Here is a 23131-nt window from a genome sequence, read left to right as displayed (position 1 = left end):
GCTCCTCTGTGGGATGTGCCTCCTGCTTACCTCGACTGGTGCTTGGGTAGGCACTTCTCTTGGATCTTGATGAGTGGCCCTGCGTCATGTGGGAGTGGCCATCGTCTTCAGCAAGCTGCACTCCTGGTCACAAGGACAATATGGTGCCTCAAATTCAAGTTGAGGACCAAGACTCATCCCCATAAATTGATCTTCATCTTTCACTGAGCCTCTAAATATGAGGTGGCCCACATCTGATTCCTTGGATGTCAGAAGACATTTGCTGTCTCATTTCCCTACTATCTATTCCCTAATCCATTGTAATCTGCAAGTAATTCTTCTGACTCCACTCAGAAATGTGCACAAAGACCTCACATGTCCCTGAAATCAGTGCATTGTCTTTTAGTCTTCACCTTCTTGTAACCACTTTTTTTTTTTTTTTGAGACGGAGTCTTGCTCTGTCACCCAGGCTGGGGTGCAGTGGCCAGATCTCAGCTCACTGCAAGCTCCACCTCCCAGGTTTACGCCATTCTCCTGCCTCAGCCTCCCGAGTAGCTGGGACTACAGGCGCCCGCCACCTCGCCGGGCTAGTATTTTGTATTTTTTAGTAGAGACAGGGTTTCACCATGTTAGCCAGGATGGTCTCGATCTCCTGACCTCGTGATCTGCCCGTCTCAGCCTCCCAAAGTGCTGGGATTACAGGCTTGCGCCACCGTGCCCGGCCCTTGTAACCACTTTTTAAGTCCTCTTTTTCACTGGCCTTCTTTCTCTTACCTCACGACTGCTCTTCCTCCACCCGCTCCCTCGAGGCCCCATGGCCTTATAGACCAGGACAGCCAACTGCCCACTACCAACTTGGGCTAGATGTCATCCAGGAAAGTCCACATGGGAACTCAGGATTCCATCCTGAATGTCTACTTAAAAACCTCCAGTGCTACCGCTCTGGAAAAAGTTATCAACTCTTGTGGCAAGAAGCATCTCCCTGCTTGTCCCCATCCTGTACAATATATCTTTACCCAAAGCCAGAGGTATTTCTTAAAAACACACATTTCATCATTTACTCCCTCATTTGAAATCTTTCATAGATTTCTTACTACCCCTGAAGTCCAAATATATTAATGTGTCGGACTCTAACATCCAGCTTAAAAAGGAGCAAGATGACAAAATGCTCCAATGACTGGACTGGGAGTGACTGAGAAGCAGCTGCTTACCCAGGGAGAGCAGCTTCCTGTAGTTTTCCATGTTGTCCTGGATTGTGTTGTGAGGTTTCCTGTCCTCAGTGAGGTCTACCACATTTTGGTATGATTCAGCATCCTAAAACAGCAAACACAGACCTCTCAATGGAGTCTGTCCCCACCGATATCCAAAGACAGAATAATGTTGGCGACATGGGAGCTACATATATGAAGTTATATAGTAAGTGCTCACGGTATTGGGGTTCTGAGTGATCCAAGTCAAGTGTTACTAGGGGCCTACGTCGTACCTACCTTGGTGCTACACTCTGAGGCAGATCCCAAAGACGCATGACACATATTCCTTGCCCTCATGCAGCTTATAATTTGGTTGGAGAGAAAAGACTCATGAAACAATTAGAGAACAATAAACAATAAATTGGGGTACAGATAATAAGTGCTAAACGGGTTTTGTAGAGGGACAGTTCAGGGTGGGCCTGAACAGTGTGCAAAGGTTTGTGGAGGGCAGGTGGGGCCTTAAGTAGTGGGTAAGGTTATGATACATAGAGAAAGGGATTGGTGGGAAAACTTAAACAGACTAAATATCAAACAGGCATGGAGTACTGAGGGAACAGAAAGAAGACACACACATTCAGGCAGACGTCTGGTCAGGATGTGACTTAAACCTCCCTCTTGGTTTCTCCATGGCATAGCACGGCTATACTGAGGGAGTTTCCAGTTTGCAGAATTTCCAAATAACCCAGGAATAACTGTAAGCCCTGAGGGCATTTTTATAATTGCCTTTTCTGTTTTAATGGACATTTATCTAAAAAGGAATTTAAAAATTCCTCGAATTACTCAGGAGACCTTCTACCAGGATCCTAAAGGACCTTTGCTTATTGCCAGAGGGCTGACTAGAACACCACTGGTTTCAGGGAGTCATGGTCCCAGGAAGAATGGCACTGAGGCTGGAGAGAGACTTGAGGAGGGAGACGGTGCTATGGGAAGCCCACAGGCTTTGGAGCTGGACAGAGATCTGGGTCAAAGGAGGATCGCACCGATTATGAGCTGTGCAACCTTGGGAACAGAAATCTTTTTGAACCTTTCTTTCAGGTTCTTCACCTGTAAAATGGGGAGAAGTGCATTTATCTGCTTTGCAATACTGTGGGTGAGGATTTTCGGCAATGTGATGTGTTGCTTAAATATTAAGAAAAATTATGTAAAGCAAATACATATGTTTTGATATTAAATCCACCATAGTTCTATTGCTGGGAAAAGGCATGGAGCAACATGAAAAATGTAGCAAAAAAGAGGGTTTGCTGAATAAGGTATATATCAAGAAAACAAAGAGGTACGGGCATCTGGGTTTAAGAGGAAAGCCTTACTTATGCACTGCCTGTGTCCTGCCACAAAAAAGCAAAAACAACGACAAAAACTAAGTAGGGCAAGGAAACAAAGCAGAGCTTCACAGATAAAATTCTTTTCTCACATGAAAGAAAAAGCACACTTTGATTTGAAATTAAAATCTAGGCAAGTGGGCAGCCCTACATTGGTTGTTCACTTTGTGTTTGTAATCAACAATGACATCTTAATGTATACAAACTGCAATCAAGTTCAACAGAAGAGATGCTGTTCTGAAAACAATGCTAGTATGGCACAATGTAATTTTCACAACATGATCCATACATGTGAACAATTAAGAGATTTACACATCATGCTAAAAGATGAGAGAATTTTCTGTTTTGTACACCTCCAAAACGTAATTTGTCATTTGCTGCTGGGATTACTACTATACTGCATCAGTAGGAATCAGTAGCTTCCAGACTTTTGATTATGCAGACATGGGGCTTGGATGCCAATTCTTCACAGATTGTCAAGGAAGGGCATTTAGAAAGCAAAACAAGACAAAGCCCAACTACCAGGATACCAATGGCCAGGCCCACACATGCCTGCAGCCTTCTTCCTGTATCCCAGTCACTTGGCCCTTTGTTTAGTTCCTATCCCACAACTTTAGCTGAGCTCTCCCTAATGCCTCAGGTCCCCTCCCACAACACCTGACCCAGTCTGCTCCTGGCTCTAAACGGCAACTGTTAACGCCTCCAAGACATTTCCCTTCAATCCAAATCAAGGCCCTTGTTACAATTTCTTGTTAACTCTCTCTTTTTCGCTGAGGGCCCTGAGAACGATTAGCAGTTATATACAACATTTGTGTCAATATTTATTTGTGCAACTGTCAAAAGCTTCTCAGGGCAGGGCCCCTCTCTGTGTTGCTCACTGCTGTGCCCCCCAGGGCCTAGGCCTGCTATCTGACATGGGGTGGGCACTGATACATGAAGGAAAGCAAGGTTCAGCCCAATGGCTCCTCCCTTCTTTGAGTCCAGTCAGTGCTGGGGTCTTCCTCCACACTCCACCACGTCTAAGTGACCCCTCTCCTTCTTCCTAAAAAATAAGCTCAAGTCCCACCTTTTTTTTTCCCTTCATGAATCTCCCTGGCACATGCTGCCTCTTAAACCACAACTGCCATAACATTTAATGGTATGCCTACCGTGTGCCAAGTACTTTATGGATGTGTATGAGTGACTTTTCACAGCAGCCCTGGGAGCAATCACCATACTCATTTTACAGATGAGCAAACTGAAATTCAGCTTAATTGAGTAAATGGCCCAAGGCCAGCTAGCAAGTGGCAGAGCCAGGCTTTGAACCCAGCTCTTGTCAGCTCCAGAGCCTTTATTCTCCCTGGCCAGTCTACTCTGCAGACCCACAGCTTTCCTGGCTCCCTCTTGAGGACCAGAAACATCTCCAGAGTCACTCTGCTTCCCCGGCCCTGTAGGGAATGGCAATGTGACCAACCTACCAAGTGACACACATGCTGAGGGGCAGTAGCTCCTCTGACCACATGAACGACACAGACAGCCAGCAGCAGCCTGGGCTACTTGTCACCTATGGGATGGGCCTGGGCTCTTCCTGGAGGGCTGGGGCTCTCACCCCAGGTGGGACTCTAGGGGCAGATAAATAAACACACCATCCGAGGAAAGAAAGGCATCTCTGCCACGAAATGAAGATGGCCTTTCTAGAAAGAGAGGAAACCTGAGCATACCTGAGATCGGGACTCGTAAGCCCTGGAGTCCCTGTCATCATCTCTTTCCATTTCAAAGCTTGTTTTCGCCATCACAGGAAGGGAAAGATCCCGCTGAGGCATCCCTGGGAAGAGAAAAGGCATCAACAAGAAGCAGGGCCCAGTCCATCCTGCAGGTCCCAAGTTTGTCCTACTCAACTGTGAAGCCAGCTGGGGTGTGAGTGTACGACAGCAAGTGCCTTTCTCTTCTCTGCACTCTGTGGCAGCCTCTGAGGAGTCCCATAAAACCAGTGGCCCTACAAAAACCCAGACCCAGAGCAGGGCCAGGGGCCCTGCCTCATCCTTCTGCTCCCAGTCTCGCAGGTGGTTCAGATTGTGCCCAAGCTGTGTGGGTCCAGTGCAGTGCCCACTAGCCTCATCCTTCGGGCACAACCTCTGGGTCTCCCCAGCTGCAATGTGTGACAGGGAGATGGCATCAAGAGACCGTCCCACAGGGTCATGTCTCTGAACAATGCCTAATGTGTTGTGAACCATCACTAAACGTCACTCACTCCTGATATCCTTCTCCTGATCAATTTTAGGGGTGCCCTGCTGCCCAGAGCAGTGCTCTCCAAGTCCAGGAAGGAGAGGAAATGATTTCCAGCAGTATGGACACCAACACCACATTGGTGTGATGATTGATTCCCTTTTAAATCTCAGGCCTGGTGCTCAGATGTGGCACTTCCCTAACACTGCAAGAAGTCATTGCAGACATTCCTAGTTAACAACATTGTTATAATGTGTTTTTCATTCTGCTTTCTGCCTATGGCACTTTATACTAGTTTTCAATATTTTTTTTTTTTTTTTTTTTTTTTTGAGACGGAGTCTCGCTCTATTGCTCAGGCTGGAGTGCAGTGGTGTGATCTCGCCTCACTGCAAACTCCACCTCCTGGGTTCACGCCATTCTCCTGCCTCAGCCTCCTGGGTAGCTGGGACCACAGGGGCCTGCCACTGTGCCCAGCTAATTTTTTTGTATTTTTTGTAGAGACGGCGTTTCACCGTGTTAGCCAGGATGGTCTCGATCTCCTGACCTCGTGATCTGCCTGCCTCAGCCTCCCAAAGTGCTGGGATTACAGGCGTGAGCCACTGCGCCTGGCCTAGTTTTCAATTTTTAGAGTAGCATAATCTTTCATACAGAAACTTCTAGCTTTTTAAAAAAATGCACCAGCTTAAGAACACTGAGCAAATAGTTCAGATGGCAACAGGTCTATGTGGTGAAACCTGTGCTGGTGGCACTGAGTGGAACTTCACAAATAGGAGGCTCAGACTAAACTTTTGGGGAAGCAGAATATAGTCCAAATGGAGCAGCAGAAACTTTTGAGGCCCTGGCACTTTCCCCTTCAACCTGTGCACAGCACATGCTCTATATCTCCTACTGAGAAAGAAAGTGGTTAAGACTCACTGTTTCTTGGGTTCCTGGTGTAGGACCAGCGGTCTCGTGGCTCCATGTCTCTGCTTCTGCCCCTCCGGTCCCAGTCCCGGTCACCTGAGCAGGTGAGACATTCCAGTGGTTAACAAAGCACCTCGACACACCTGTTTTCCCTGCATGTGCACAAACACCCCTCTGGAAAGAGATGCTACCCTCTTCCCACAAGGAATGTATCCAAAACAGAGAGCAGCCAATCTTAAAGTGCATGTCATTCTACCACAAAAAAACACAAAACCCAAGAAAACACCACACACACCCTCCCTGAAAGCAGTGCTCCCTATAAAAGCTCACTGAAGCATCTTTAATGAACCTTCCTGGGGAGGCTGGGGTACAGCTGGAAGCAGCCTGTTGCAAATTCCAAATAGCTTTAAATATTTTATCGTTGAATAAAACGAAACTAAGTATTTAAGGTGTCTGTTTAGATATAAAAATATCTCATTATGCCATCAATTACTTTACCCTCTCCTCAGATCTCTGAGTGAAGCTGACCACTCGGGGATGGTGGGGCATCTTCATGGAGGCCCCAACCCACCGTGTCTCCACCTGGAAGCATCTGGCAGCGCCTGCCCATGGTTGACCCAGGGGATGGGTACTCACCACTGAAAGAATGGACTGAGTGAGGTGGTGAGGACTCTCCTCTGTCCCGGGCCATGTCGTCGTCACTGGTCATGTCACTGCTGTTGTCGTCTGAGAGGACACCCACCACCTGGTTACTATCGACCTGGTTACTATCTCTGGCCCACATTCTCACAATAGGTCCCCCCAATCCCTGAGTTGCATCTCCCTGTCACACACACACATGGTTGGAGTGACCTGATCCTGACATTGTTGAGCTCAAAACCCTTTCGTGGCTTCCAACCACTCCTGACATACTAAAAACTGGGGGGGGGAGCATGGTGGCTGTGAGCACCCCGACCTCACCCCCAGACACAAATAGCCAGAAGGCAATCTCCTAGCACGCCACACCAAAAGGGCAGGAGCCGCAAGACGTTTTCTCCCTTCCACAGAAGTGTCTCCTTTCCCTCTCCTGACTCAGGATGGTGGTTCTGCGCCAGGGCAGTTTTGGCTGCCAGGGGATACCTGGGCATGTGCGGGGACAATTGTGGTGGTCACACCCAGAAAATCATGATGCGGCTCAATTCCACAGTACACGGGACACCCCCACCGCTGCCCAGGACAGAGACTAATCCAGCCCAGACCATGTTGGAAGTGTGGAGGCTGAGAGCCGCAGGGCACGCCTGAGGCCTGCACTGACCACCACCACCCCATGGAGACTCTTACCTTCCGGTTGGTACATCTCCTTGTAATTCTCCAGCAGAGTGAGGAGGTTCTCACAGTTCTCTGGCTTTTTTGCTCGCACCCAAGGCTTGAGCTTTTCAGGGATGATGGTCAGGTACTGCTCAAGGACCAAGAGCTCGATGATCTCCTCCTTAGTGCGAGTCTCCGGCTGCAACCAATCAAGGCAGAGGTTTCGGAGTTTGACCAGGGTCTTCCGAGGCCCAACGAATTCCACACAGATTAGGTTCCGAAACCTCTGATGAAAAAACTAAGAGTCAGCTGGACCTTCTCCTATGACGACATCCGGCTCCTGAGTCAAGTCAGTGTCTAGCGCATACAGATTTGGGGCCCAGGACTCTTAGGTGTGGTGGCAGACAAGTGCTTTGGAGGCAGCATTTCTCTAAGTAAAATTTTCACTGGGGGAACCAAACACGAGTCAACGGGAAAGACGCGGCAGCCCGTGACCGTCAGTGCTCAGGGACCTGTAGGTTGTAAGGAGATACACCCATGTCCCAGAAGTTGAGGACCAGGCAGCAGTGAAGGCCACCCATTCCAGAGCACAGAAAAGAGATGGAGGACTTCCTACAATTAATTATGTGACCACTTGAATGCCCACATGTATCTTGTCACAAGGTGGATGCCAACTTCTGTGCCAAAAAAAAAAAAAAAACCACATTGCTTTTCCTCAAGAAATTCAGGATTAGAGTAAACATACACAATCTTCATTTAACATGCTCAAGATTTTCAGACCAGGCCAATAGAACTTGGCCCTCGGTTAATAGAAGCCATTGAAAAATTGAAGTTATTTTTTTAACAGAAAAACTTAAAAAAAAAAAAAAAAATCAGACCTGAGCAACTTCCCACCATGGCAGCAGAAATTCATTTGGGAGTAAAGAAAGGGCTTTGGAAACAAAACAATCAATCATAAACTGGGCAACATATGTTTGTATACGCAGGAAGACACAGGCACTCATGTACTGTTCATGGCAATGCAGATTTTAACAAAACTAGAAGTGCACATATCCTCCTCTCCTATAAATTCTACTTCTATGAATTTACCTCAGAGATATGTAATGGCCTATGCGCAAGAATATATTCACTGAAGTGTTGGTAATAGACAAGATATGTTATGTTCGTACAATGAATTACTGTAAAACCCTTTAAAACAAGGCAACCTTAAATAAATGAATATGAGATGATCTCTAACATAGTTAAGTGCAAAACTGGACACAGCGCTGTATATAGCATTCCAGGAAACTAAAAACAGATGTGCTTACACAGACGGTTTCTAGAAGGATATATAAGATGTATATAGCATTCTAAGAAACTAAAAACAGATGTGCTTACACAGATGGTTTCTAGAAGGATATATAAGATGTATATAGCATTCCAAGGAACTAAAAACAGATGTGCTTACACAGACGGTTTCTAGAAGGATATATAAGAGACTATTAATGATGACTAATAGCAGTTGCCTCTGGGTAAGGGAACTAGGGGCCAGGAAAGGGAGGGCAACTTACTTTTTCACTGTATATTCTCCCTTTGTTTTTTGTTTTTATTTTTATTTTACCATGAGCATGTATTACCTAGTCAAAAAAATAAATTCAAAGTTAAAACAAAACAATAAACAAAACTATTAGTAGAGGCCTTTAGAGGTTGTGCTACCCACGGAGTGGGTGCAGGCAGCTGTAACATCTTTACACTGGTGCCGAGCCCAGGCTCTCCTCCCCTCCCCTCCCCTTCACCATCCGCAGCTTGAATCCATGGTCATACCCTAACCTGGCCATTTGCAGGGGACATGAGAAAGTCAATTTAGAAAACCCCAAAGAATCAACTTTGAAACCTCTTAGATCCAATAAATACTTATGATATTGCAGTTGCAATCTGAATATACCCCTCAATTATGCCCATCAACTGTCAGTACATAAATACAATGCCATCCCCTATCTTGGCAATTCCACTTCTGAAATCTAACTCACAGACCCATCTGCCCATGTGCACAGACATACGGTTCAAAAGTGTGTTCACAGAAGCACTGTTTACAACAGCAGAGAACAGGAACAGTCAGGCAAATGCTCAAGCATAATTCCAGTGGCAGGGACCACTGAAAGCCCACCACGTGGGAGACAGGAAAATAAAGATGGGCCCAACTTTTCTGCACTATAAAAACCAACCAAAGTAAAAACAAAGCAAAAAGTGAGGGGGAAAGTATTTTATAACATAGATGACAGTTAATATTTGAAATGTAAAAGGTTTTTGGCATCAGGAAAAATAGCCCAATATGAAAATAAACAACACTAATACACAGAGTTCATGAAATTAGTGATAATAAAGGCCGCTTACTTAACATCAGAAATCAAAGAAATGTAAAATATTACAATAAACATTTTTTTGACCTGTCGAATGGGCACGTTTAAAAGATGAAAATTTTTGCTGGTGAGGGTGTAGAGAAGCTGACTGGTGCAGGCATGAACCACATTTCTGGATCCCATTTTGGCCACTGTTTAAAGCTACTAAAAAAACCACCTACTTCTTTTGAACCAGCAATTCTCCATTTAAGAACAAATATAGCCAAGTAGATAAAATGTTAATAAGAAAAAAAAAAGCTAAAAAGTCAGCTGCAGCTGGGCGCGGTGGCTCACGCCTGTAATCCCAGCACTTTGGGAGGCCGAGGCGGGTGGATTACCTGAGGTCAGGAGTTCAAGACCAGCCTGGCCAACATGGTGAAACTCCATCTCTACTAAAAATACAAAAATTAGCTGGGCGTGGTGGCAGTAATCCCAGCTACTCGGGAGGCTGAGGTAGGAGAATCACTTGAACCCAGGAGGTGGAGGTTGCAGTGAGCCAAAATTGCACCATTGCGCTCCAGCCTAGACAACAGAGCTAGACTCCATCTCAAAAAAACAACAACAACAACAACAAAAAACAAAGTCAGCTGCACACTATGTTTTAACCTTTGTATGTACAGCTAATTTCTGGTTTGTAAAAGGTAAAACCTCAAGCACAAAATAATGGCAGGTAACACATTTTATACATGGAATGGTGGGAAGGGACGAGCACGACTGACAGGGAAACGTGTTCTGTGTGTTACTGCTATGTAACCACAGTCCTAACACAAGTCACATTAGAGCAACCCAGAGCCAAAGGCAGGAAGAGGAAGTGCTGGTCAGCCTTCTCCTGCAGGGCCACCTGACACAAGGCGGGCCATATGCAATTAGGTTAGCTGCCTTCCTGGCCGCGTGACCCAACCCTTAGCTTTGGATTCACCCCATCCTCTACTTGCCGCCCAAAGGGCAACTAGCAATGGGGCCAGATGCTGAATTTACACCTGCCAGGGCCACATACTTACCTTACCCTGCCTGGGGAAGATCAGATCCCAGGTGACCTTCTGTGACAGCGAGTCTGGCCAACCAAAAGCATAACTGCTCTACCCACTCGGCCCCCACTTCCCCAGGCCAGCTTCTCCATGGCAACAGCCATGCCTACCACTGAAGAAAACAGAAGATATATGTTTGCAGGTGCTGAGAGGAAGAAAGGTCTAAAGGCTTGTCTGATGCTATCAAATGAAACATTAAGGCTGAGGAGTTAGTCTGCCCGAGGATGGCCTAAACAGGCCATCAATAAAAATGTAGCCTATTAATCAGAGCTGTGCTTGAAGATGTATGAATCCAACAGAACAACAGAGCACCTGTATTTATACCCCACTGCAAGGCCCCATGGGCAAGGACCCTGCTACCTTTTTCATCTCTGTATTTTTATAGGTGTTCAATAAACATTATTTGCACATAGATGCAAAAACATTTGATAAACCCAATCTAACAAAGTCCAAATAATAGCACATGATCTTGAAAGGCTATTCCAGGAATACAAGGAGGATGTCCCATAAGGGTAAACTGTTATATAAAGGATGAAAGGGGAAGGGGAGCCCATGAGCAGTATTTCAAGTTAAAAAAATTTGCAAACTTCAACAGCCTTTCCTCATAAGTTCTTAGCAGAGTAAACGCAGGAGACCATCTAAGCATAATACTTATCTCAAATAAATGCAAACAAACATGTTATTAAACCCTAAAGGTGTTCCTCTGGAAGTGGGGACAAGGAAGGGACAGTTATATCACAACTACAATTTAACATGACCCTGGAAGTCCTAGCTAGTGCAACTGAAGAAAAAAGTATAAATATGGGGACAGCATTATTTTGAACTACAAAACCTTATGAGTAAATACAGCAAGAGAAATAATTCCCATTAATAGCAAAACAAATAAATAAATCTCCATAAATAAGTTTCACAAAGTTATCTGCAACTTCAAACAAAATTTCAAAAGTTTACAGAGAACACAAAAATTAGCCGGGGTGGTGGCATGCGCCTGTAATCCAAACTACTAGAGAGGTTGATGCAGGGGGAGCCCTGGGAGCGGGAGGGTGCAGTGGGCTAAGATCATGCCCCTGCATTCCAGCCTGGGTGACAGAACTAGACCACATCACCAGAAAAAAAAAAAAAAAAAAAAAAATTACAGAAAGGCATTAAGTCTGAAATAAATACATGAAGACGTGTGTATCACATTTTAAAAGTTCCTTTTTATTTTGAGGTGGGGAGTTTTGACAAACGGATAATCCAGTTCTTCTGGAAGAATAAATGTACAAGAATATCAAGACAACCTTGCATAAGGCCTATATGGAGTGGGAGGTGGTTTGTCTGTAAAATGACTCCAACACACGAAAATAAAGTGTTTTTTCCAATATAAGGATATAAGCACAAGGACAAATTTACCACTGGGACATAACAGAGTCCAGAATTCAACTGTGTGAAAGTCCACAGACACATGGGGACTTAATGTATATAAAGGACTGGAAAAGGATTCCTTATTTAAACACAAACTAGGAACTTTCTTACAACTAAATGGCAAAGGGTAACTTTAACAAAAAGGCCATGACAGGACCGATGACACTTCAGTGTGTGGTTACTCAAGCATGCATTTCTAGAATTAGAGTTGGCCTTTGACGTTAGGAAAGGCCAATATAACCACTGCTGGCATGGAGCATCCCCTAAGAAATTAGGTATTTCAACTACACATTTCTGGAAAGCTAAGGCCACTAGGGCCAATGACAAACATACTTTGTTCTAAGTAAGTTACTGCACCCAAAAAATCAGCATCCCTCCTGAGTTTTCATTAAACAAGGAATGAAAACAAAGTATTTAGCAAAATGTTACATAACCATTAAGTCGTGTTGTCAAGAAATGTTACAGCTTTATTTTCTGATTATAAAAATAAAACACAGCACTACATTGAGGTATTGCAAAACATTCACCATAGAAACTGTAAGCCAAAAACCTACTGATTAAGTTTGTTGCTATTAACAAATCCTAAAATCTATACATATGTTGTTCTTACTGCAAATATTCCCACTTATGTGTACACAGAGAATGATAATGTCCACACAATGGAATATAATGCAATTTTCAGAAAGCAAAGCTATAGATGGAGACCTTGAGTGTGAAATGTTTGATAAATGGCATGATCTCATGTATGTAAAAAATAGTTAAACATATGGTAGTACATACAAACTAAACTACATACAAACTAAACTGGAAGAAAACTCACATACACTTGTACTAAGACTATTTATAAAATAGTGGAAATCTATCGGAATAAATGATTAACAATAACAAGTCTCTGTTTCTTTTTCCAGCTCTATTTAAAATGTTATTTTAACTTCCCAATCAGGAAAAAAACTAAATATAAAAATGAAGTAAATTCAATGACTGTTTCCTAGGGTGTTTGTTTTCCTTCCTGCCCAGCTTGTTGCAGCACATCAGGCCCTCCCTTTTCCCTGCTGGGGTCCCCATAATACAATCTCCCTCTGACCCTTAAGCATTCCCACCGAGGGTACCCTGTCGTCACCATCTGTACCTCCCCTCTCCAGTGACTGTACCATGGAGGGGCCTAGTAGGCATTAAGCTCCACACCCAAATCCTCACCTCACTGACAGCTGTCTAGCCATCATATGGCTCAAGACTGAACTCTGGCCACAGGGCAAATCCATCTCCTTCCTGACTTGAAGGGGGGCTCCCACACACCCCTCATTACTAAAGCTTCCACATCTCCCTCTGCTCTCTCTTCAGAGCAGGACTCAGTGTTAAGTAGTAGCCAACAGCAGTTAGCAGCACACAAGGGCTAGCTGACTCTGGGCCAGGGGACAAAGAAAGGTCACCAACTTCAAGGGGAGGGAGGAGAGGCGCTAAGTGATGGGGCCACTGATAAAGGATCCCTCTACACAGCCAGGCAGGAAGAGTGCTTCTGGGAATCTCGCATTCTTTGATCTCCAGAAGATCTGTTCTTTACACTAGATATCTACACATGAAACCTCTCTGTATACAGAATAAGCTTGGCGCTGCCTGCTGTAAGCAGCATTGCCACTGAAGTCTGGATGGTGGTACTGATGCCATTCTTTGGATATTTTATGACACTTTACTTCTATTCCATTAAAATGAGTAGAAATTAAAAGCAAGGATCTCACAATTAATATAATACATAACAAAGATGAAACTCATCAGGCATCCTTGCCATTAAGTCGGGGAAGATCTATGGCTTTAATCAGAGAAATGATGGGTCAGTGTTCAACTGAGCAGGGAAGAACTTAATTAAAGAACACATCATGCACTAGAAAGCGTCTGGGACCATGTGTGAGAAGAAATCCTGTGACTCCAGTTTGGCCTCAGGCTCCCACATCCCATCTGATGCAGGAGAAAATCCACCAAGTCTCCTTCAGTCTCATTTCCATTTACTTACTTTGGTCCCTCACCATGGTGCACCTAGATTCAGCCCCCTAACTCGTTCTACCTACCTCATTAAAAGGGGGCTGGAATTGAGAACTTTAAAGTCAGGAACCGAGGAGGTTACTCTCTTCGTCTCTCAGGGACAGCGTGGTGTGTGGTCTCCTCTCTCTCCTTGTTTGCTCCATTCTCCTGCCTCTCTCTGCAGACCGACATTCTCTACTTCAGCATGCACATGGAGTAAGATGCTGTCCCAGCCCAGGCCTACCTCACCTCCCAGTTTAAATGCCTGACACGCAAGTGTCCTTTCATCCAAATTCTCAGTATGAAAGTGCATGCTACAGCCTGATTCCTTCTAGGGCAGTGGTTCTCAAACTCAGACGTGCAGAAGAGTTGCCTAGGGTGCTTATGAAACACGAAGCTACCTTTCCAGGTGGGATGACTCAGGAGGTCTGTGGTTCCCCAGGAAAGAAGCATTCCTACAACCACTCCAAGAGCTGTTCTTTGAGAACCACTGCTCTAAGGTATCCAGTCTGGTCCAATCACCTATGAATAAGGTACATGTGGGACACAGGGGCTTTAGAGGGAACAACTTTATATGGGAGCAAGGAGTAAATGACCATCAACTCCATCTCAAAGGCCACAACCTCCACCCTCTGGTCTGTTGGCTGGCTTCTCTCAGATAATCTCAACATCCTGAGCTTACTTCTACCACATTAAGCTTAGCACTTACCACACTGCAGCAAAATCTCCTTGTCGTTGTCCATCCTTGAGAGATTTCCCCAAAAGTTTAGAGAGGAAATAATATCTAAGAGTTCAGTCTTACGACCAGCACAAAATGGTTCGAGACAAATAAAGCTACTTTAAAAGAGACAAAATGTCTTCCAGAACAGTATGAAATTATTTGACTATATTCTAATAACAATAATTGGCTGATCTTATTTTTTTAAGGGGAGGGAGTACTAAAAAGTAGGCCACAAAGCATGGTCCATCCAACCATCTATAGGATAGTGAACAACTCTCATCAGACCTAACTCGAATGGAGTTTGGGGAGGGCAAGGATGTTAGATAAGGGGCTTGTGGTGTCTTGGTAACCCTAAGCAAGGGTTTCACTGTGACTACATGGCTGCACCAGGCTGTGTTACAGACCAGTGCTATGAAAGCTCACCCACATCCTCTTGGTTCTGATTCCACACTCACCAAGCAACCTTCTCACTATGGCTGTGTTTCCCATGTAGGTCTGCCCACAGGGAGAGAATCTGCTGATCATACACACTGCTGAGTACCTGGGTCCCTGCTACTGTTGATCTCCTACCATGAATTAATAAACCAGAATTGTGGGAAAAAGAACATCCTGTTACAAGTCATGTTAGTACGGGTTTAAGTCTCTCGAGCTTAGTTAAATGTGGATCTACCAACACGATCTCTCAGGCAAAGGAGGTTTCCAAGTCTCCACAGGGTTAAGCACCATAATGGATATCTTGAGCATTCACTGAGGCCAGGAATACACCAACCCATCCCAAGGGCCCACCTGGTCATGTTAGCTTCTCCCCAAGCAGTATTCCACCACCACCTTGGTCACCTATTTTGGTAAACATATCCTTATTCTTCTTGTGATGGGAGTAGTTTCCACTCAGTAGACACTGAGGCCAGGGATTATGCCATTCACTTCTAGAGACTCCAAGCCTGGCATGATCCTGTCCTGGATCAGGCCCAGCATCAATGCTTGCTAACAAATAGACAACCCCTGGCTATGTGCTTGCTTCCCTATATCATGTGACTTACTGTGTCTGCTCTGAATCAGTCAGCAGGCCATGAACAGAGAAAGTGAGTCTTGTGGAGTCTCCCTCCTAGCACCTCTCAAATAATCTACCCATTTCGCTCCTCACCGTGATATGACCACAAGCCAAGCCACCACGTCTCACCCAGGCCCAAGGTGGCCTCCTCACACCCACTGCGTCCACCCTCCCCTTCTGCACCCTGTAACCAGATGATCTTTTTAAAACCACAAATCTGATTATGATACTCCCATGGTTAAAAGGGCTTTCTGATGCACTTTAGGTCAAGCCCAGTTACTTACCACGATTACAAGTCTTTTCACAATGAAGCCGCAACTTACCTTCTTCCTACGTCAGTCAGATGCCACTTAACGATTCCCTCGCTCTAGGAATCCTGGATTTTCAGCTCCTCTCTCTCTGCATCTCTCAAGAACATCCCTGTCCCCTCTGCTGAGACTACTCTCCCCATGACACACACCATTCATACTCCTTCAGGGCTCAGCTTTAATGTTCTTGACCATCTCAGGGAGGCCCCTATGTGGCCTCTCCAAGATTAAGTCGGCTGTTGCTAGCAGATGTTCTCTTGCAAAAGTATAAATCAAACAATTATGTTTTCCACAGCTTTAATTCCCAAATAGACTAAAAACTCTGTGAAAACACTTCCTTTCCCCCATGGGGGCTACGTCCCAGTACCTGGCACAAAGTACACACTTGGTCAATATTCACAGATGAGTGGATGAATCTCTCATGCTTCTTTAATCACCAGGTAAGAGAAAAAGAGTAGGCCTGAAGCAGTAGCTGAGTATGAGAAAAAGAGGGAGGATACTGAAATGGATGGTGTGAGGCCAAAGAGAATTTCTAGGGAATACAAAATTCACCAGAAGAGTCTGGGTATTCTCAGAGGGCACAAATGGTGCTGGGGTGGCTATGTGGAACACGTGTGCAGTAGGAAAGTGTCAGAGTAAGGAAGTGCGGTGGTCACTTCAAAGATGGATGCGGCACTGTGAGGAGGAAATTCAACTCACCTGGACCCAGCCACCTAGCGTTTGGACCTAGTCCCTCTTCCTCTCGTCAGTCGTCTCCAAGAAGGATGGAAGATCAAGAAGGCAAAGCTGTAGAGGAAAAGAAAATGTGATTCACCAAGTTTATTTTGCAGTTGCTGGGTTCCTCAGGGGGGAACAATAGCACAACAGTTCCACATTTACCTTCTATGATGGCACAGGTCAAACGAGACCATAAATAGCATCCCATCCAGGATGAATGGCCATGGGTATAGCCCCCTTAGGCCATGTCACACCCTGGGATGTACTTATAGACTTTCTCCAACAAGGTTACATCAAAAGCATTCAAGTCAGTTTCTGGGGTGTCTTACAACCTTCCCTGTGGCTCTAGATTAAGGAATCAATTCAAGAACCCCATTTATGGCGCTGGCCACCCCTATGTTAGGACTGCTGTCCTATTATTATTATTAGGTAATGATACCCTTAATCATGTGAAATATTTTAGGGTTTACCAACATGCTCTCAGTGGACTAGCAGGACATAGTTCAAGTCCCACTGCACCTCAGAGTATGTGTTCAATCAATTAGAGGTCACTGGGGGAAGGACCTTCATGATTACGGGGCTGGTTTATATTCCAAGAGTCAGGTGAGCATATTTTGGTGAGGTTAAAGAGCTTATTAAAAACTATTCAAAGTATGGGTGCAGTGACTCACGCCTGTAATCAGCACTTTGGGAGGCCAAGGTGGGCAGATCACCTGAGGTCAGGAGTTTGAGACCACCCTGGCCAACATGGTGAAACCCCTGCTCTACTAAAAATTTAAAATTAGCTGGGCATGGTGGTGCGCGTCTGTATTCCCAGCTACTCAAGAGAGGTTGAGGTGAGAGAATCACTTGAACCCGGGAGGCAGAGGCTGCAGCAAGCCGAGATCGTGCTACCGCACTACTTGCCTGGGTGACAGGGCGAGACTTTGTCTGGAAAAAAAAAAAAAAAAGAAATGATGACAGACTAGGAAGGAAGCGTCATATGTGCCACTTTCCCTACCTCAAATAAAACAAAAGGGCTGACTTAAGATCTCCTTGGGTGGAGCCATGGCTAGGTAAGTGAGCTCTAGGACTCTGGAGAAGAGCTAGGGCTGGGAGGTCCCCACCCAAACTAAGCTTTGGAAGCTGTGCAGCCCTCTAGCGGCTCTGTTCATGAATAGTTTCTCCCAAGGACCTACCCTACCTTCGGGGCAGCCCCTTCAAACACACCCCCACCTGCCCAGGGCAGCCTCCTAGTTCCAAGGCACTGCCCCTCCCTTCAGGACCACCTGCAGCCCTGAATTTTTCCAGCTCCAGTTGTAGGATTTTGAGAGAAAATTCTTCACCACCAGAGTCTCCAAATCACCTAGACCCCAAATCTTACACCCACAGCGCACTTCCTCCATTTTCTCACTTAAAATCCCACCCTTCCCCAAATCTCTTAAAACGTCTGAGTTTGGCCTTGGACCTCACTGTCCCAAGGCTGCGTTGCTGAACCCGCCGGCTTCCTGAGGCCTGGCTTTGGCGCCCCCTGGAGGAACTACGGCGCCACCAGCCATGAAGGCGCGCTGCCCAAGGTGGTAGGGGCAGGGCTTAGCTGGCATGCCAGTGCAGCCCGCGGTCACTCAGGAAGGCTCCCGCGCAGGCCCTACCCCGAGCCGGCAAACATGGCACAGAATGAATGAACTAGGCTCTACGGCCCCGCCTACCTTGAAATCCCCTCAGCCCCCTCCAACAGCCCTGCTGTCACTCAAGATGGCGCCTGCGCAGTACGCTTCTGCTGCCCCCGCCAACTTCCAACACACACGGTACGAGGGTGGGCGGGGCTCACGCCTACTCCTACAGCCAACACAGTTGTCATTCAAAAATGGCGCCTCTGCAGTGCACCCGCCACACTGAATGCAGGCTGCTCCATCAGACAAGACACACATGCTATGGGGCCCCCCTCAGTCACTCAAGACAAGGCAGCTCCTCCCTCAGGCCCGTACCTGCAGCCAGCCTGTCATTCAGGATGGTGCCTGCACAGTACGCCTTGGCTGCCACCTAATGGCCAGCCACGATGATGCCACAGGGTGGGCGGGGCCGTGCAGCCCCCGGGTCACTCCTCTGCACCGGGCCCTACAGCCAACCCAGCAGTCATTCAAACCAGTGCCTGTGTAACTGTCCTCACGTACCCCACTGTAGCCAAACACTTCGCCAGAGTGGACCAGGCTTGGCAGTTCCCAGTCTCTGAGACAGCCCTCCCTCATGCCCGCCCTCGGGCCGACCCAGGTGTCACTCAAGATGGCGCCTTCGCAATCAACCTCGGGCGCTCCCCTGCGGCTAGCACAGACAGTACCGTGGAGGCGGCGGGGGGCAGAGGAGGTAGGGGTGCTCTCAGCCCTACCAGTCCCGAAGAACGGTCCTGGGTACCCGCCCTTAGCCCTGCCAGCATGGCGCCTGCGCAACCCGCCACGCAGCTCCCCCGCCAAGCCGCCCCCAGACACAAAATGGAGCCACACACATCCTGAGGTGAACAAAGTGTTGGTCAGGCAACAACAGGGGAAGGGGTGAGCCTCTGCCACCGTTAGCCAAAAACACAGCGAGCACGCTGACAACCGTCGCCGTATCCTTGAGGACAAATGGCTCCGCGGCCGCTACGGCAAACTCTCTAGGCAGGTCTCCTGGCTCGCCCAGATGCGGGGACCCAGCCAGTCCCACTGGCAGAACAGCTCGGCGACCAGCACACACAACCCAACGAGCGTGGCACTCCACAGCTTTCCATCACCGCAGAGAAGGCAGGCACAACAGCCGCGGCCCCGCCCCTCCCTGTGGACAACCCCACACCTAGGCGGCAAACCGCAGCCGCCCCCATCAACGATGGCGCCCAGGTGGGCGGGGCTTGAGGAGACCATCACGCCCATGCCACCCGCAGCCACTTCAGCCTTGCCCCGCCACATCTGCCGCCAACCAATCTGGGCAACACCTGCACAGCCAACCTCAGCTGCCCCCATCAAAGATGGTGCCCAGGCGGGCGGGCCTTGCCTCGCCCAACCAACCAGGACAGCGCCTGTGCAACAAATCTCAGGCGCTGCCACTAAAGATGGCGCCCAGGTGGGTGGGGCTTGAACAAACCACTAGGTACAATGCCACCCTGTCATTTCAGCCTTGCCCCGCCCCATCTGCCACCAACCAATCCGGGCACCTGTGCAGTAAACCCCAGCAGTCCCCATCAAACATGGCACCTAGGTGGGCGGGGCCTGAGCAGATCGTCACATCCAATGCCACCCTGTCACTTCAGCCTTGCCCCGCCCCATCTGCCACCAACCAATCAGGGCACCTGCGCAGTAAACCCCAGCAGGCCCCATCAAACATGGCACCTAGGTGGGCGGGGCCTGAGCAGATCGTCACATCCAATGCTACCCAGTCACTTCAGCCTTGCCCCGCCCCATCTGCTACCAACCAATCAGGAGAGCGCCTGCACAGCAAATCTCAGCAGCCCCCATCAAACATGGCATCTAGGTGGGCGGGGCCTGAGAGCGTCACATCCAATGCTACCCAGTCACTTCAGCCTTGCCCCGCCCCATCTGCTACCAACCAACCAGCACAGCGCCTGCACAACAAACCTCATCAGCCCCCATCAAACATGGCAGCTAGGTGGGCGGGGCCTGAGATCGTCACATCCAATGCTATCCAGTCACTTCAGCATTGCCCCACCCCATCTGCTACCAACCAACCAGCACGGCGCCTGCGCAGCAAACCTCAGCAGCCACCATCAAACATGGCGTCCAAGAGAGCGGGGCCTGCAGCCCTCATCAAACATGGCGTCCAAGCGGGTGGGGCGTGAATAGATGGTCGCATCCAATGCTACTCAGCCACTTCAGCCTTGCCCCGCCCCATGTGCCACCAACCAACCAGGGCAGCACCTGCGCAGCAAACGTCAGCAGCCCCCATCAAACATGGCGTCCAAGTGGGCGGGGCCTGAGCGGATCGTTACATCTAATGCTTCCCAGTCACTTCAGCCTTGCTCCGCCCCATTTGCCGCCAATCAACAAGAACAGCTCCTGCTCGGCAAACCTCAGCCACCCTCATAAAAGATGGCACCCAGTGGGTGGGGCTGGAACAGACCATTACAGCCAATGCAACCCAGTCACTTCAGCTTTACCTCGCCCCATCTGCCGCCAATCAACCAGAACAGCGCCTGCGCGGCAAATCTCAGCCACCCTCAAAAAGATGGTACCCCGTGGGTGGGGCTTGAGCAGACGATTACATCCAACACCACCCAGTCACTTTAGCCTTGCCCCGCCCCATCTGCCGCCAACCAACCAAGGCAGCGCTTGCGCCGCAAGCTTCAGCCGCCCTCCTTTAAGATAGCGCCCGAGAGGGCGGGGAAAGAAAACCCCTTACAGGCAGGACAGCCCTCAGCCCCGCCACCTTGGCGGCCTTCGCCCCTCCCACCACCACTGCGGCAAACAGGCCCCGCCCCCAGAAGGTAGCCGGGCACGCCAGCGCCGTGAGGCCGATGGCAGCCCGCAGATAGGGGCATTCTTGCAGCCCCCAGACCCAGTCCAGGCAGCCCAGGGCTCCCAAGAGCCGCACTGCACCGCGGCAACAGGGATGGCACTGGTGTCCACCTTGCTGGACTCGCCGTGACAGAGCCCCTGGCTGTCTACCCTAATGCCCCCGGGTTGCTGCGGTGGCCCCTGGCCAGTCAGGAAGGCGCGGAGGACCCGCAGCTGCCCCTTAGACCCCGGCCCGCAAGATGGCGGCACCAACGCAGCAGCCCAGGCTGCGCCCACCCCTGCCCCAAAAACGCACCAACCATCCACAGCCCGGCCGCCACTGTGCCCACTCCCGGACTGGGCAGGGGGCGGCCATGTACCAGGTCCGCCGGACCGCCCTGCCACAAGGGTCGCTGGCTTGCCGCGGGGGTCTTGGGCTTGCGGCAAGACGGCCACTCCGGCACAGCACCGTCGTTACACCAAGGTCCGGCGGACAGGAGGTGCACCGGGCGGCCGAGGGCGCACTCACCTCACCTCAGTGCAGCGCAGCCTCGGGCGCGAACAGCCGCCTAGCGCACCCACATGGCGCCTGGCGCCCGGCGGCGCCACCAGCCCAGGGTGGACATCTCTCGCGCCTCCCAAACCTCTCCACCCGCAGCTCCCAGGCTTCTGCACCGAGGTGCCGCTCGACGCCTCCTTGTCAGGGCTTCTCTGCAGAGGCGGGGCTTCTGTGCTAGCCAATCAGCAGCCTCGCCGCCCTCTCCGGGCCCCCTCACCACGGCCCTGTGATGTGCCAATCAGGCTGCGGTTGCCACAGCAACGGCTTGGCGCGAAGGCTGGGGGCTGACGTCAGGGAGTGGCCGTGAGGGACCCCAAAGCTGGGTCTGGAAAAGGGGGGTGGGTTGGGTGGTGGGGGTGCAGCCCCCAAACAAAGAAATGGGGGTCGAAATGGAGGAAACCCCACTGAGATGCTCAAATGTAAAACCGCCGGAGAATAAAGGGACAAATGTACACAACTGTCTAAATGAAAAAAATGAAAATCCTGGCCGCAAAAACATATACATTAACGTCTAAAGACCAACAGGGAAGACAAGACTTCTCCGCCTGGGACACATGAAAGACACCGAGCTAATTTCCTTAATAAATGAAGAGCTCTTGGAAACCAACGAGATAAAGACCAAACCAAGCCAGAAAAATGGGCAAAGGGGACAAAACTGGCAATTCGCAAGAAAATGCAAACGACTGGCCGACCTGCGAAGGAAATATCACGACCTATTTGCATAAAGAAATGCAAACCTGAAACACCGGGCACGTGCGGTTTATGGGAGCGGGCAGAGTCTCACACACTACTGACTTGTTTCCCACCAGCCGTCAATACAGACCTTCCACTGCGTGAGCCCACTACATTGCCATTTAGTAAAAGAGCGAGAAAAGGAGAGATAAAAATAATGAGGTAGAGTTGGATGGGATTATTAAGGACCGAATTCTCAATAGATTTAGTGAAATATACAAGTTACTGAAGTTTGTAGAAACGAACTGGTAAGTAAGTGTTTTCTCATATATTTGTTTTTTAAGGATAAACCCAACTATAGGTAAAACTGCTGGAAGGGTAGGCAAGAAATTGTTAATGGGTTACTTCTAGGGACAAGGAATGTGGGGTGGAAGAGGGATTCTTCCCTTCTGCCATCCATACTGTGAATTTCCTTGGCAGAAATACTTTTCTCTTCTCTGGCAGTAAAATCAATGAATTACTAAAAGTTCACTAATATACTCTTTGGTCCAACTATTCCACTTTCAAGGAACTAAAAAAGCAAAGGAAATACAGAGATATACAGAAGATTCTATACAGAGATATTCACGGAGCATCATTTTTATCACCAAAACTGTGCTCCATAGAAAAGAATTAAACTGTATTCTTGTAAATTTACACACAGCGATTTTAAGTGGCTAATAAAAATGCTGTATGATTTTAACTTTAAAGGAAAAAATCTGCAAGATGTGGTTAATTACCAAAAGGTGTTTACCTAAGGAGCACACAAACTTTAATACCCCAAATTAAACTTTGATTATACTCAAGGAGTTATCAGTGATTGCTTGCTACACTG

The 23131-nt window shown here is 48.1% G+C and overlaps 1 protein-coding gene across 2 annotated transcripts in view; it reads right to left on the bottom strand.

The window, feature by feature from the left end:
- PEG3 (paternally expressed 3) overlaps window positions 1–21706 on the bottom strand; it is a 29289-nt gene extending 7583 nt beyond the window's left edge. The window contains exons 1-8 of one of the 2 annotated variants that reach the window (XM_007998271.3): window positions 21556–21706; window positions 16549–16635; window positions 6977–7142; window positions 6293–6382; window positions 5669–5752; window positions 4249–4352; window positions 1191–1293; window positions 31–123 (exon numbers count right to left, since the gene is read on the bottom strand). In XM_007998271.3, coding sequence (XP_007996462.2) covers window positions 31–123; window positions 1191–1293; window positions 4249–4352; window positions 5669–5752; window positions 6293–6382; window positions 6977–6992 — 490 coding nt within the window. In that variant the 5' untranslated portion in view covers window positions 6993–7142; window positions 16549–16635; window positions 21556–21706. The remainder of the gene's footprint in view (window positions 1–30; window positions 124–1190; window positions 1294–4248; window positions 4353–5668; window positions 5753–6292; window positions 6383–6976; window positions 7143–16548; window positions 16636–21555) is intronic. The other variant, XM_038006403.2, reaches the window with a different exon arrangement.
- Window positions 21707–23131: the final 1425 nt, after the last annotated feature.

This window comes from Chlorocebus sabaeus, chromosome 6, assembly GCF_047675955.1.
Source record: "Chlorocebus sabaeus isolate Y175 chromosome 6, mChlSab1.0.hap1, whole genome shotgun sequence".
Lineage (NCBI taxonomy): Eukaryota > Metazoa > Chordata > Mammalia > Primates > Cercopithecidae > Chlorocebus > Chlorocebus sabaeus.
The sequence above is the reverse complement of the archived record's forward strand: the minus strand, read 5'-3'. Positions and strand labels throughout refer to the sequence as shown.